Consider the following 9,760-nt stretch of genomic DNA (forward strand, 5'->3'; position numbering starts at 1 on the left):
GTTTGCAACAGAAGTTGATTCGGAATCAACTTCTATCCCCTCCAGTGATGCCCGGAGCTGGATAAAGTTTATTCGAATGACATTTAAAAAAAGAGGCAACTCGAGCCGAAGTGAACAAGATGTCCTGGTGTGGGTTGCTCGTACGAGCGACGTTGAAACTGCAGAGTTTGGTGTGGCGTTGCATGGAATGAACACCTCATTCTCGGACGAAGCGCCATTTCCACACGAGGAAGTGACTTCTTGAGGTCACAAATTCACAATTGCTGTCGTCGCAACTGCGAACTGCCAGAATCTTCCTGATGAGAATCGAAAATTGTAATTGTTAACAGAGTTGACACCTCGTTTCTTCCTAGTTTTGACAACCACAATTTTCACTCGTTTAACGCATTTTGGCGAAAAACGCATACGTTTAACCTCGTTCGCCGAATTTACGATGGGTGCGCGCCGGCCGGAGGAGTCGCACTGGTTCGCCTCCGTGTATGACCCGATCGCTGCAGGGTCCATCGACGGCGCCGAGGCCGACGTCGCGCACGACAAGGCCCTCCTCCGCGCCCTCAACGCGCCATACGATGCGGCGCGGGATCCCAAGATCGTGGGCGACCCGCTCTGCACGCTCTTTGTCGGACGATTAAGCTACGCGACAACCGAGGAGACGCTGCGCAGCGTCTTTGGCCGCTTTGGCGAGATCCGCCACTTGCGATTGGTGCGCCATGTCGTGACGCAGGAGAGCCGCGGGTACGCCTTCATCGCGTTCGCCCGCGAGAAGGACTTTGAGGCCGCCTATCGCACCACAAACCGGTACGACGCTTCCTCCGGACGCGGCGCGAGACCGCAAGTGTGATGTAGAATGCTTCTTGATGGACGTCGGATCCTCGTCGAATTTGAGCGCGAGCGCATCATGCCGGGCTGGAAGCCTCGGCGTCTTGGCGGTGGTCTTGGTGGAAAAAAGGAGTCTGGCCAGCTGCGTTTCGGCGGCCGCGATCGACCGTTCCGCGTCCCCAGATCGTAGCACACTTCTTGCTTCATTTCTACAACGCCTGCAGGTGTGCGGTCAAATATTCTCTGCCCAAGCGCGACGCAACCACGCTGGCCGAACATGGTTCCCCTTCTCTTCGCCTTGATCAAATCCAACGCTAATAGTTTGTAAGAAAGGTTTGTGTTGGCGACTACGGGGCCTGTCGGAAGCGGCCCCGACACACAGCGCTGCCATGCTCGAGGTACTCGGCGCGTGTGACGGTCAGCACGTCGTCGTCCGTTGCCATGACCTGGCAGCCTTGCCATACAGCCCCAATCGGACTAACACCCACGGGGATCATTTAGCCGAATCCCTCAAGTAGACGATGGTACTCTGTCGTGCTGGAAATCCCGAGGGCGTACTCGGAGGGCACGAGGGGTCGAAGGTCCGCGTGCAGTCGCTCGCGAAGTCGCGGCAGCTTTGAGGTTCCGCCCGTGAGTACAATGTTGAGGAAGAGGAGTCCCTATGTCATGTGAGATCTATTTGGAGCGAACGGGATGGTTTACGTGGGCGTAGTCGGGGCACGCCAGGATCGCATCGGCAATGCCAAAAGCAAGCCCGGCTTGGTCCAAGCCAATGTCCGACGGATGAAAAAGGATCTCTGGCACAGTGATTTGCTCGACACCGAGCCGCAACACCTACGCAAACAACGAGATGATTGATCACGAAGGGCGCGGAGCGTCTACTTGAGTCGAGTCGTGCAACATCGAGTCGGGGGTCTACAACGGCTCATAGACAAGCGAAACGAAGTAGAGTGCGCGTCGTACAACAATAGCACCGTGCTTCGTGTGGACGTAGTCGGGCAACGCCCACTGCACAACAGGTGCGTCGCGCGAAGCAAAGGCGTGCATGTCGGAGGTAAAGTTCAGCGAACAGCCGCAGACCGCCTCCTTGACCTCGTCGATAATCTCGAACGAATCCATCATGTTCCACTGCCGGTAGCTCACGCACTCCTTCATGTAGTTGGTCAGAAGCTTTCCGCCGACGTTCAGTCGCCGCACTGCACTCAGCACGACGTTGCCTATTCGTGTGATAAGCACCAACTCAAAGCATCGCGTGGACCTTGAATGACGGGTACGATGTACGTGCATGAGAAGCCCAGGTCGACGATACACGTGACGGGCGGCTGCTGCGAGAGCCCATGCGCAACCATGGCTTGGGGCACAACAGACGCATATGCGCTATACTCGAACTCTTCAAAGACAACCTCGTCCTGCGTCGCAAGGAGCTTCTCGGGCGTAAAGAGAGGCGACGTCAGCACCAAAGTGTGGTCCTTGCCCGGCGGGACGAGGTCCTGCAGCAGATCGCCCTATGTACGCGTGAGCTGCGCTTGGGTGATCGAGAGCTTTTGCCTGGAGCGTCCAGTTAACAACGTAGCCGCGCTCAATAGGCCGGCGGATCTGAATGGCGCTTGCCTTGGCGCTCATTCGCATGTAGTTGGGCGTCGTCGTGTACCTCGGGCTCGTCGCTAGGCCATGCTTGAGCGACGCGCCGCCCACGTCCACGATGTACACGGCCATTTGCCAAATCTTGGCAACGAGCCGGATACTGTGGGTCACTAACCGGATACCACTTTTTGGTGAAATTGGGATCTTTTCTGCGTTGTCATCAAGCTTTCGCTGGTACTCTAGTAGCTCTCTCGTAGTATAGCTCGATGATGGTGTAGCTATCAGGATGATAGGGACGCGAAGGATACAAACATGAATATATTTTGCTGGCCATGCCTACTCTTCGTCGCATTCGTCGTCAAGGCCGTAAGCCGCGAGAAGTTCCTGGCGGTTGGTCGGGGTGTTCTCCACGAGGGTCTTGAGGAGCGCAGCTTCTTCGCTCTCGCGGCCACTGCAAATGCAAGAGAGGTCGTACGCTTGCTGGTACGTCTCCTTGGCGGCGGCGGCATTCCCGGTACCGACGTAGCTCTGCGCCAGTTGATCGAGGAGCTGGACCTTGTTGTCGTGCGGGTAAGGCACCGCATAGTCAGCCGACTCGAGCATCATCTTGTAGGCGACAACCATGTCTGAGGCCGGCACGTCTTCCGACATGAGCCAAGCCCCTGTGAGGTGGTCGAGCGCGTGGTATACCGCACTGTGGTACTTGTGCACGAGCGACTTGGCAACGAGTTCTTGGAGCTCCAAAACAGACTCGACGGCGTCGAGCTGGTCGAGAAGGAGGTCGTCGGCGATCGTTGCCTCGTCTTCAGAGATCGTAGCGCTGCACGAAGTACACGCAAAGACAGTCTTCGTAGGGTGCATGATACCGGTGCAGCCAGGCGTGTGGCACTTGTATGCGCCTTTGAATGAAATGAATTCTCGGATCGGTCAAGAAACAATGACGTACGCGACTGGTCGGGGAGGGCACCCGTGCACCATTCGCAGGCACATGTGAGGCCCATCATGGTCATGGCGCCGATGCGCTCCGCGCCCGTGCTCAAAAAGAGGTCGAACGTATCGAGCGTGAGAACTTCACCAGCAGCAATCGGCTTGATCGCAGTCACCCAGATCGTCGTGCCGTCGGTCGAGAGGTTGCAGTTGGGAATGCAGCGGTGCATAAGGCGCGCCACGTCCGGAAACAAGCCGGTGCCAGCGATCTAGTGCAAAGTGAGCTTATTTTGAACAACGTATCCATCGACGTACATCTTCGAGTTCGTGGCTGTGGCCGTGCAGAACACCAATCATGTGCGCAACATCGTCATCGGTCAGCGTAGAGGGCACGACGCCAGGGAACTCGGCCCGAAGCGAGACGGCAGCGTCCAAGTACTCGGCGTCGGGTTGCACCTTGAGAATGCGAAGGCGGCCCACAATGGACGCGTTGTCCGTCGCGAGCTTGACGAGCTTGAACAAGTTTTTGCTCAAGTCCACCATGTGCAGCACTTCGTGCGACGAGCAAAACGCCATGAGCGCATCAAAGTGCTCGACGACCGCCGAGCTCACCTAAGAAAGAGCGTCAGCAGCGTGACCTTGGACAGCAACGCACCAAGTCGATTTCAAGCTCATCGAGCTCTTCTGTCTCGGCGTCTTCGTCGTCGTCCTCGACCACTTTGCAGCCGCCGCACTCCTCGTCGTCACAGTCAATGTCGTGCTCGTCCTCCTCGACGCCAGCGCTCGACGAGACAACCGCGACTTCGTAAAAGATGACGTCGCCCGCAGCGATGGCCGTGGTCGCGGCAACCGGAGCCGAGGCGTCGTGCGTCACAGCGGCGTCGTGGAAGGTCGGGGCGGCGAAGTACAGAGACATTACAATCGAGAAGTGATCCGCACAATGGGGCAAGTGCGACGGGTTCTATACCGTGACGCATCATTTCTACGCGGCAGCTGGACGACCACGCGCCTGGTTCGCCAGCTGCCAAGACACACGAACGCAGCTGCCGTCATCACCACCAATCGTGTCGAGAGTTGGACCTGATCATGATTGGCGAAGCCGCATCGACATCGCTGGTCGCCCTGACAATGCCGGGTCGTCACTCCACACCAGGTTCCATGAGCGAGGCTCGTCACCAAGCACATCTTTGCTTGCCCAGCGACGCTCGCCAGCTACCTCTTCTCGAGACAAACTGTCAATGACACAATGCATGATCATTTTCCATCACGAACATGTGACAAACCAAAATAAAAGTTAGATTAGGCGCATCATTTACGCCGTCTCGTCCACAAGCTCGTAGCCGTACACGGCCATCATCTCCTCCGGCGTCGTGGGCGTGTGCTCCATGAGCTGCTTGAACATCGTCGTCTCCTCGTAGTCGGCACCGTAGCACGTCTTTGCCATGTTGTACGCGGCCGTGTAGGCCTCCGTGGCCGCAGGGATGTCACCCGTCGAGATGTTCATCTGCGCGATCGAGTTGTAGACCGACACCTTCTCGCCGTGCGGGACATCGATGACGTATTCGAGGCAGTCGAGGATGCGGCGGTAAATCGCGATCGCATCCGCCTCCGTAAGGTTCTCGTCCTCGACGGCCTCCTCGACCATGGCCGTGAGCGCCGCGTGGAAGATGTAGTGGTACTTGTGGAGGGGCGAGGCCGCGATGGCAGCATCGAGCTCCTCGACCGACGTCGCGTCGATCTCCTCGGGCAGCGTAATCTCGAGCGTTTCGACCTCTTCGACCTGCTCGTTCGTAAACATCTTGCCGCACGCCGTGCAAGCAAACGTGTTCTTGATTGGGTGCACAATGCCGGCGCACGCAGCGTCCTTGCACTTGAAGGCGCGGCACTTGTCCGGGAGCGTGCCGGCGCAGATGCCGCAGTTGCACGTGGCCTCGTCCTCGGCGAGCGACTTGGTGCGCTCGGCCTGCGGCTGGTACGTGAGGTCGTACAGATCGACGGTCAGCGTCTCGCCAGCAGCGATGGGCTTAATGGCCGTCACCCAGATGTTCTTGCCAGAGTCGGTGAAGTTGCAGTTGGGCGTGCAGCTGTGCGTGAGCTTGGCGACGTACAGGAAGAGGCCCGAGCCGCGGATGTCGTCGAGCGGGATGCAGTACTTGTTGAGGACACCGATGACGTGCGCGACCTGGTCGTCCGTGAGGCCGGCGGGGATGACCGTGGGGACGGCAGCACGGAGGCCGACAGCCGCCTCGAGGTAATCGGCCGCTTCCTTGGCGCTGACCTTGAAGCCAAAGATCGTCTGGAGCGCGTTCGAGTCGTTTTCGTAGAGGCGGAAGAGCTTGAGCATGTTTTTGCGCACATCCACCATGCCGAGCACGTCCGTCGACTCGCAGTAAATGTTGAGCTCGTCAAACGCGGCCGCGGCCGCGGGCGAGACCTAGGACACGCCAGCGTGAGATCGATTTGTTTTTCGAATTGATATTGTACCGCCGCGAGGTCCTCGTCGTCGAGCTCTTCCTTCTCGTCCTCGTCGACTTCACGGCAGCCACCGCAGTTGTCGTCGTCGCAGTCGTCCTCGTGGTCCTCTTCGTCCATGAGGCCAAACGACGACGAGACAAGCGCCTCCTCGGCAAAGATGACGTCGCCGGCGGCAAAGGCCGACGCGGCGGTGATCGGCGCCGAAATATCCTGCGAGACCTTGGCGGCGGCGAAAGCAGGGGCGTTGAAGTTCAAGGTCATGGCTGCGGTGTCGAGTTCAAGTAGAAAAGTGATGCGACCTGACGATCTTCGTCGTCCCCGCCACCGAAGCGTTATCCGGTTACGCGCCTCCGGTTGCGGGACATCCCAAAAAGCTTGAAGGTAAAGACACGGGGCGGCTTGGGTGGCCAGCATACGCATGCGACGATGCAGGCCTCTCCCGCAGCAGAGGCGCCGGCAGTCGCGCCTGCTGGATCCGCGGCAACTGGAGTGGCGCCAGCTACGCGATGGTCCTGCCGCGAATGGCGTTGCCGCCGGTGTCGTCGACGTCCTGGTAAACGGCGTATCTTTGCGTCCCGTGGGATAAATCGTGCGAGCTCGCGCGTCCGCGACGGGGCGCCGACGTCAATGACTCGGCAATCTGTTACGCACGAGTGCCATGTACTATTGGGGGTTTTGACAAGTGGGTCACCTAATGTACGCAACGACCAACGAGCTCACAGCGCGAAGCGATTCGATGCGCAATCAATTCCCAACCGGCGCTAGCGGTCGGCTTGCAACACCACACACGTTCAGTTATTCGCTGTGAAATGGCCGCCATGACCGCCCACAAACGTGTCAATGACTCGCAATGAACCATGATTGTTGGGTACGAAGTAGTAAGATAGCAAGTATGACCCTTGCATCATTTTTACGTTTGCGCCTTCGTTCGATCGTCACAAGGCGAGGGCACGCGAGGCATTCACTGCAGTAGTATGCTACCAACCAGCGTACTTCTCCACTGGCTCAATGGCGGATTCGTGCACTCGTCCCACAAGAGTCGTGAAAGCGATACCCAGATTGGCTTGCTTTATCTGTCTTGGACATGTACCCTCGGAAGAGCCCCGAGCCCTATGACAGACGAGCCATTTTCCGTCCGAGGATTTTGGTGGCATTGATACCGTGCATAATGGCATGATTGCACTTGGGTCAAATGATCGCCACACGGAGAGATGGGCAGTTCACCCGAAATGGACTGGAAAACGCTGGCATTCAAGAGGCAGAAAATTGCAGTTCCGAAGGTGCAGAGACTGCTGCAACTCAGACGCCAATCACGACCCTCGTGTGCACATCCCTCTTGAGTATGGTTTGTGTTTGCAGCTGCGACGCTTCTCGCCAAAAGCCTCTCACCACCAGACCCAGACCGTGTGAATGGTGGTGCTTACTACCCTACGAGCCAACCACAGCCAATGAATCGGTCAAGGGCTCCCGGGGGAGAAGCCCCAGAGGTGCACCATGTCATTCGTTTCCATCTCAGTCGGTCTCGTGGTCGCCACATCGGCTTCCGTATTGTGGAAGCTACTCCACCCCCAGCGAAGCTCGGAATAATCCGCGGATCAACTTGAAGTTGCCGAATGGCAGAAGCACATCAGAGCCGACCCATGGTCATTCCCAATGGACGCTGTACAAGCTATCGACAAGCATGATCACGCTGCTGCGACGCAACGGATGACCTTCGTGCCCTTCGTTTCTCTTTCCAAGGATGCGCCGTCGTAGGGTCTGAGGGCAACCGATCCCTCTCAGCTGGGCCCGTCCACGCACGACCGCAGTGGGACAGTGTGATAGCTGCAAGTGGCACTCGGAAATCGAAGCTCGCCTACTGTACGGCAGCCTCCATCACGGAATCGAGAGCTCATTTCCCAACTTGCTACGACGAAGCCAAACCATGTCCTTTGAGACGCACAAGGTGTCCTCCCTGCCCGGCTACGCCGATGACTCGCCGATCAACTTTGACCAGTACGCGGGCAACGTCGCGCTCCCGTCGAATGGCCAGAAGATGTTCTACTGGCTCGTCGAGTCCCAGGCCAACCCGTCGACGGACCCACTCGTGCTCTGGCTCAACGGCGGTCCCGGCTGCTCGTCGCTCGGCGGCTTCTTCACGGAGCTCGGCCCGTTCGTCGTCAACAGCGACTTGAGCGTGAAGCGCAACCCGTACGCGTGGAACCGCAAGGCCAACATGGTATTCCTCGAGTCGCCGTCCGGCGTCGGCTTTAGCCAGCCTCTCCTCGACGGCGCCAACTACAACGACGACTTTACGACAGCGCGCATCTACGAATTCCTCGAGCAGTTCCTCGCTCTGTACCCGACGTACCGCGGCCGGGACTTTTACATCACGGGCGAGAGCTACGCGGGCATGTACGTGCCTTGGCTAGCGCACGCACTCGTGACGAAGCCGATCCCGTCGCTCGCCTTCGCAGGCTTTGCGATCGGGAACGCGTACACGGACACGGCGATCGACAACCCGTCGGTCATCGACTACTACTACCACCACGCGCTCATGTCGCTCGAGGACTACAAGGCGATTCAAGCGGGCTGCCCGAATGCGACCGTCACCAACGCGTGCCTGAACGAAGACGCCAAGAAGTGCCCGACGGCCTGCGGCAAGCCTCTCAACGCCGCCCTCGACGCGATCCAGACGGACAAAATGGACGCCTACTACATTTATGGCGACGTGTGCTTCCTCAGCGAGGGACAGACCCTCGCCCTCCAGAACATTCGGCCCATGAACCGCGGTGTCTACGGTCCTTGCCGCGACGTCTTCACGCAAGACTACCTGCGCCAGCCCAAGGTCCAGTCTGCGCTGCACGTCGAGACCAACAACGTTAACTGGACCGACTGCAACGATGCTGTGAGCAACCTGTACCACAGCAGCGCCTCGTCGCTGCCCAAGTACCCCGCGATCCTCAGCGCAGGCTTGAAGGCCTTGATCTACAGCGGCGACGCTGACACGGTCGTCAACTTTCTCGGCACCCAGCGCTGGCTCACGACCGATGGCCTCAACTTGTCTGTCGAGAGCAAGTGGAAGGCGTGGTTCGGCCCCGACAAGCAGCTCGCGGGCTACACGGAGGGCTACACCAACCTCACGTTTACGACGATCAAGGGCGCGGGCCACATGGTACCCTCGGTGCGGCCACTCCACGCGCTCTACATGTTTGAGTGCTTCCTCTTTGGCAACGATGTTTGCAAGACGTTCACGTACCCCAAGGACGACCTCGAGTACATCACGGGTGCCGAGACGGACATCAACTTTGGCAGTAGCACGTTCTGGCCATGGCTCCTCGTTCTCGCTGTGGCTTTCGCGGCGCTCATCGCCGGCATTCTGTACACCAAGAAGCAGAGAACCGAGAAGAAGTACACGGAGCTCACGGCTGTCGTCCAGACCGGCTACACCAACTAGATGTCAACTTTTACTGCAATTTTGAGCATGTGCTGTCATGCAAGTTGACCTTCTCAGGTGACAACAAGTGTTTACTGGTTGCAGCTCCAATAAACAGCCAGGAGGCATCTTGGCGTTTAAGTGCCGTTGGCTTCAGTCTCGAAGCACCAGATAATGCTAGAACCACCCGTGCAGCTGGCATGCGATGACTGGCCATGGCCGTTACCGAGCGTATTACAATCTGAGTACTCAGCCGCGAATCGACTAAATTTTCAACTGATTCGCCATCGTCACAAACGGCTTCGATGGAACACAAGCTGCGAATGCTCTTTGCATCATCGGTCGACTGCGACGTTCGTGAAGCGCCGAGTCGGTGGTTTCGTCGTGGGGCACGGACGCACGAACCCTTTTTTGGCACGCCTACTGATTGGCAACTTGAAGCTGGCACGCACCAATGAAAACGGAAGGAGCTTCCCCATCACGCGCGCGCTGCTCACTTTGCCTTTGACAACGACCCATGCACATCGTGAGTGCGCTCAT

General features: G+C 58.1%; 5 protein-coding genes across 6 annotated transcripts; 2 read left to right on the forward strand and 3 right to left on the reverse strand.

Moving 5' to 3' along the window:
* Positions 1–394: 394 nt before the first annotated feature.
* SDRG_16027 (hypothetical protein) lies at positions 395–1,170 on the forward strand. The gene is made up of 2 exons (XM_008622216.1): positions 395–798; positions 847–1,170. Exons 1-2 carry the CDS (start codon positions 434–436, stop codon positions 1,007–1,009), a joined length of 528 nt encoding a protein of 175 aa, XP_008620438.1. The 5' UTR covers positions 395–433; the 3' UTR covers positions 1,010–1,170.
* SDRG_16028 lies at positions 1,037–2,553 on the reverse strand. 2 transcript variants are annotated; one of them, XM_008622217.1, is made up of 7 exons: positions 2,368–2,535; positions 2,078–2,324; positions 1,783–2,036; positions 1,702–1,734; positions 1,522–1,653; positions 1,348–1,478; positions 1,083–1,296 (listed from the first exon to the last, which is right to left on the reverse strand). In XM_008622217.1, the coding sequence occupies exons 1-7, from the start codon at positions 2,533–2,535 to the stop codon at positions 1,167–1,169; spliced, it is 1,095 nt and encodes a 364-aa protein (XP_008620439.1). In that variant the 3' UTR covers positions 1,083–1,166. The 2 variants fall into 2 exon arrangements, with proteins under 2 accessions (XP_008620440.1, XP_008620439.1); XM_008622218.1 differs by having other exon boundaries at positions 1,037–1,478; positions 2,368–2,553.
* A 152-nt stretch (positions 2,554–2,705) lies between these two features.
* Positions 2,706–4,357, reverse strand: SDRG_16029 (hypothetical protein). Its single transcript, XM_008622219.1, has 4 exons — positions 3,986–4,357; positions 3,646–3,942; positions 3,350–3,599; positions 2,706–3,302 (listed from the first exon to the last, which is right to left on the reverse strand). The coding sequence occupies exons 1-4, from the start codon at positions 4,244–4,246 to the stop codon at positions 2,740–2,742; spliced, it is 1,371 nt and encodes a 456-aa protein (XP_008620441.1). The 5' UTR covers positions 4,247–4,357; the 3' UTR covers positions 2,706–2,739.
* A 224-nt stretch (positions 4,358–4,581) lies between these two features.
* Positions 4,582–6,249, reverse strand: SDRG_16030 (hypothetical protein). Its single transcript, XM_008622220.1, has 2 exons — positions 5,815–6,249; positions 4,582–5,764 (listed from the first exon to the last, which is right to left on the reverse strand). The coding sequence occupies exons 1-2, from the start codon at positions 6,223–6,225 to the stop codon at positions 4,643–4,645; spliced, it is 1,533 nt and encodes a 510-aa protein (XP_008620442.1). The 5' UTR covers positions 6,226–6,249; the 3' UTR covers positions 4,582–4,642.
* A 1,379-nt stretch (positions 6,250–7,628) lies between these two features.
* Positions 7,629–9,241, forward strand: SDRG_16031 (hypothetical protein; the record flags this gene model as incomplete). The annotated part of the gene is made up of 1 exon (XM_008622221.1): positions 7,629–9,241. Exon 1 carries the CDS (start codon positions 7,730–7,732, stop codon positions 9,239–9,241), a length of 1,512 nt encoding a protein of 503 aa, XP_008620443.1. The 5' UTR covers positions 7,629–7,729.
* Between the last annotated feature and the right edge of the window lie 519 nt (positions 9,242–9,760).

Source organism: Saprolegnia diclina, assembly GCF_000281045.1.
Source record: "Saprolegnia diclina VS20 unplaced genomic scaffold supercont1.110, whole genome shotgun sequence".
NCBI classification, from domain to species: Eukaryota; Oomycota; class Saprolegniomycetes; order Saprolegniales; family Saprolegniaceae; genus Saprolegnia; species Saprolegnia diclina.

Excerpts from the sequence above, each read along its gene's own strand:
- SDRG_16027 (XM_008622216.1), top strand. The coding sequence starts at position 434 with ATGGGTGCGCGCCGGCCGGAGGAGTCGCACTGGTTCGCCTCCGTGTAT. Across the intron at positions 799-846 it reads GCCTATCGCACCACAAACCG|AATGCTTCTTGATGGACGTC; the intron begins GTACGACGCTTC and ends AGTGTGATGTAG.
- SDRG_16028 (XM_008622217.1), bottom strand. The coding sequence starts at position 2,535 with ATGGCCGTGTACATCGTGGACGTGGGCGGCGCGTCGCTCAAGCATGGC. Across the intron at positions 2,325-2,367 it reads TTGTTAACTGGACGCTCCAG|GGCGATCTGCTGCAGGACCT; the intron begins GCAAAAGCTCTC and ends ACGCGTACATAG. Across the intron at positions 1,654-1,701 it reads TGTTGCACGACTCGACTCAA|GTGTTGCGGCTCGGTGTCGA; the intron begins GTAGACGCTCCG and ends TTGTTTGCGTAG.
- SDRG_16029 (XM_008622219.1), bottom strand. The coding sequence starts at position 4,246 with ATGTCTCTGTACTTCGCCGCCCCGACCTTCCACGACGCCGCTGTGACG. Across the intron at positions 3,600-3,645 it reads ACAGCCACGAACTCGAAGAT|ATCGCTGGCACCGGCTTGTT; the intron begins GTACGTCGATGG and ends ACTTTGCACTAG. Across the intron at positions 3,303-3,349 it reads TGCCCTCCCCGACCAGTCGC|GCGCATACAAGTGCCACACG; the intron begins GTACGTCATTGT and ends TTTCATTCAAAG.
- SDRG_16030 (XM_008622220.1), bottom strand. The coding sequence starts at position 6,225 with ATGCGTATGCTGGCCACCCAAGCCGCCCCGTGTCTTTACCTTCAAGCT. Across the intron at positions 5,765-5,814 it reads ACGACGAGGACCTCGCGGCG|GTCTCGCCCGCGGCCGCGGC; the intron begins GTACAATATCAA and ends GGCGTGTCCTAG.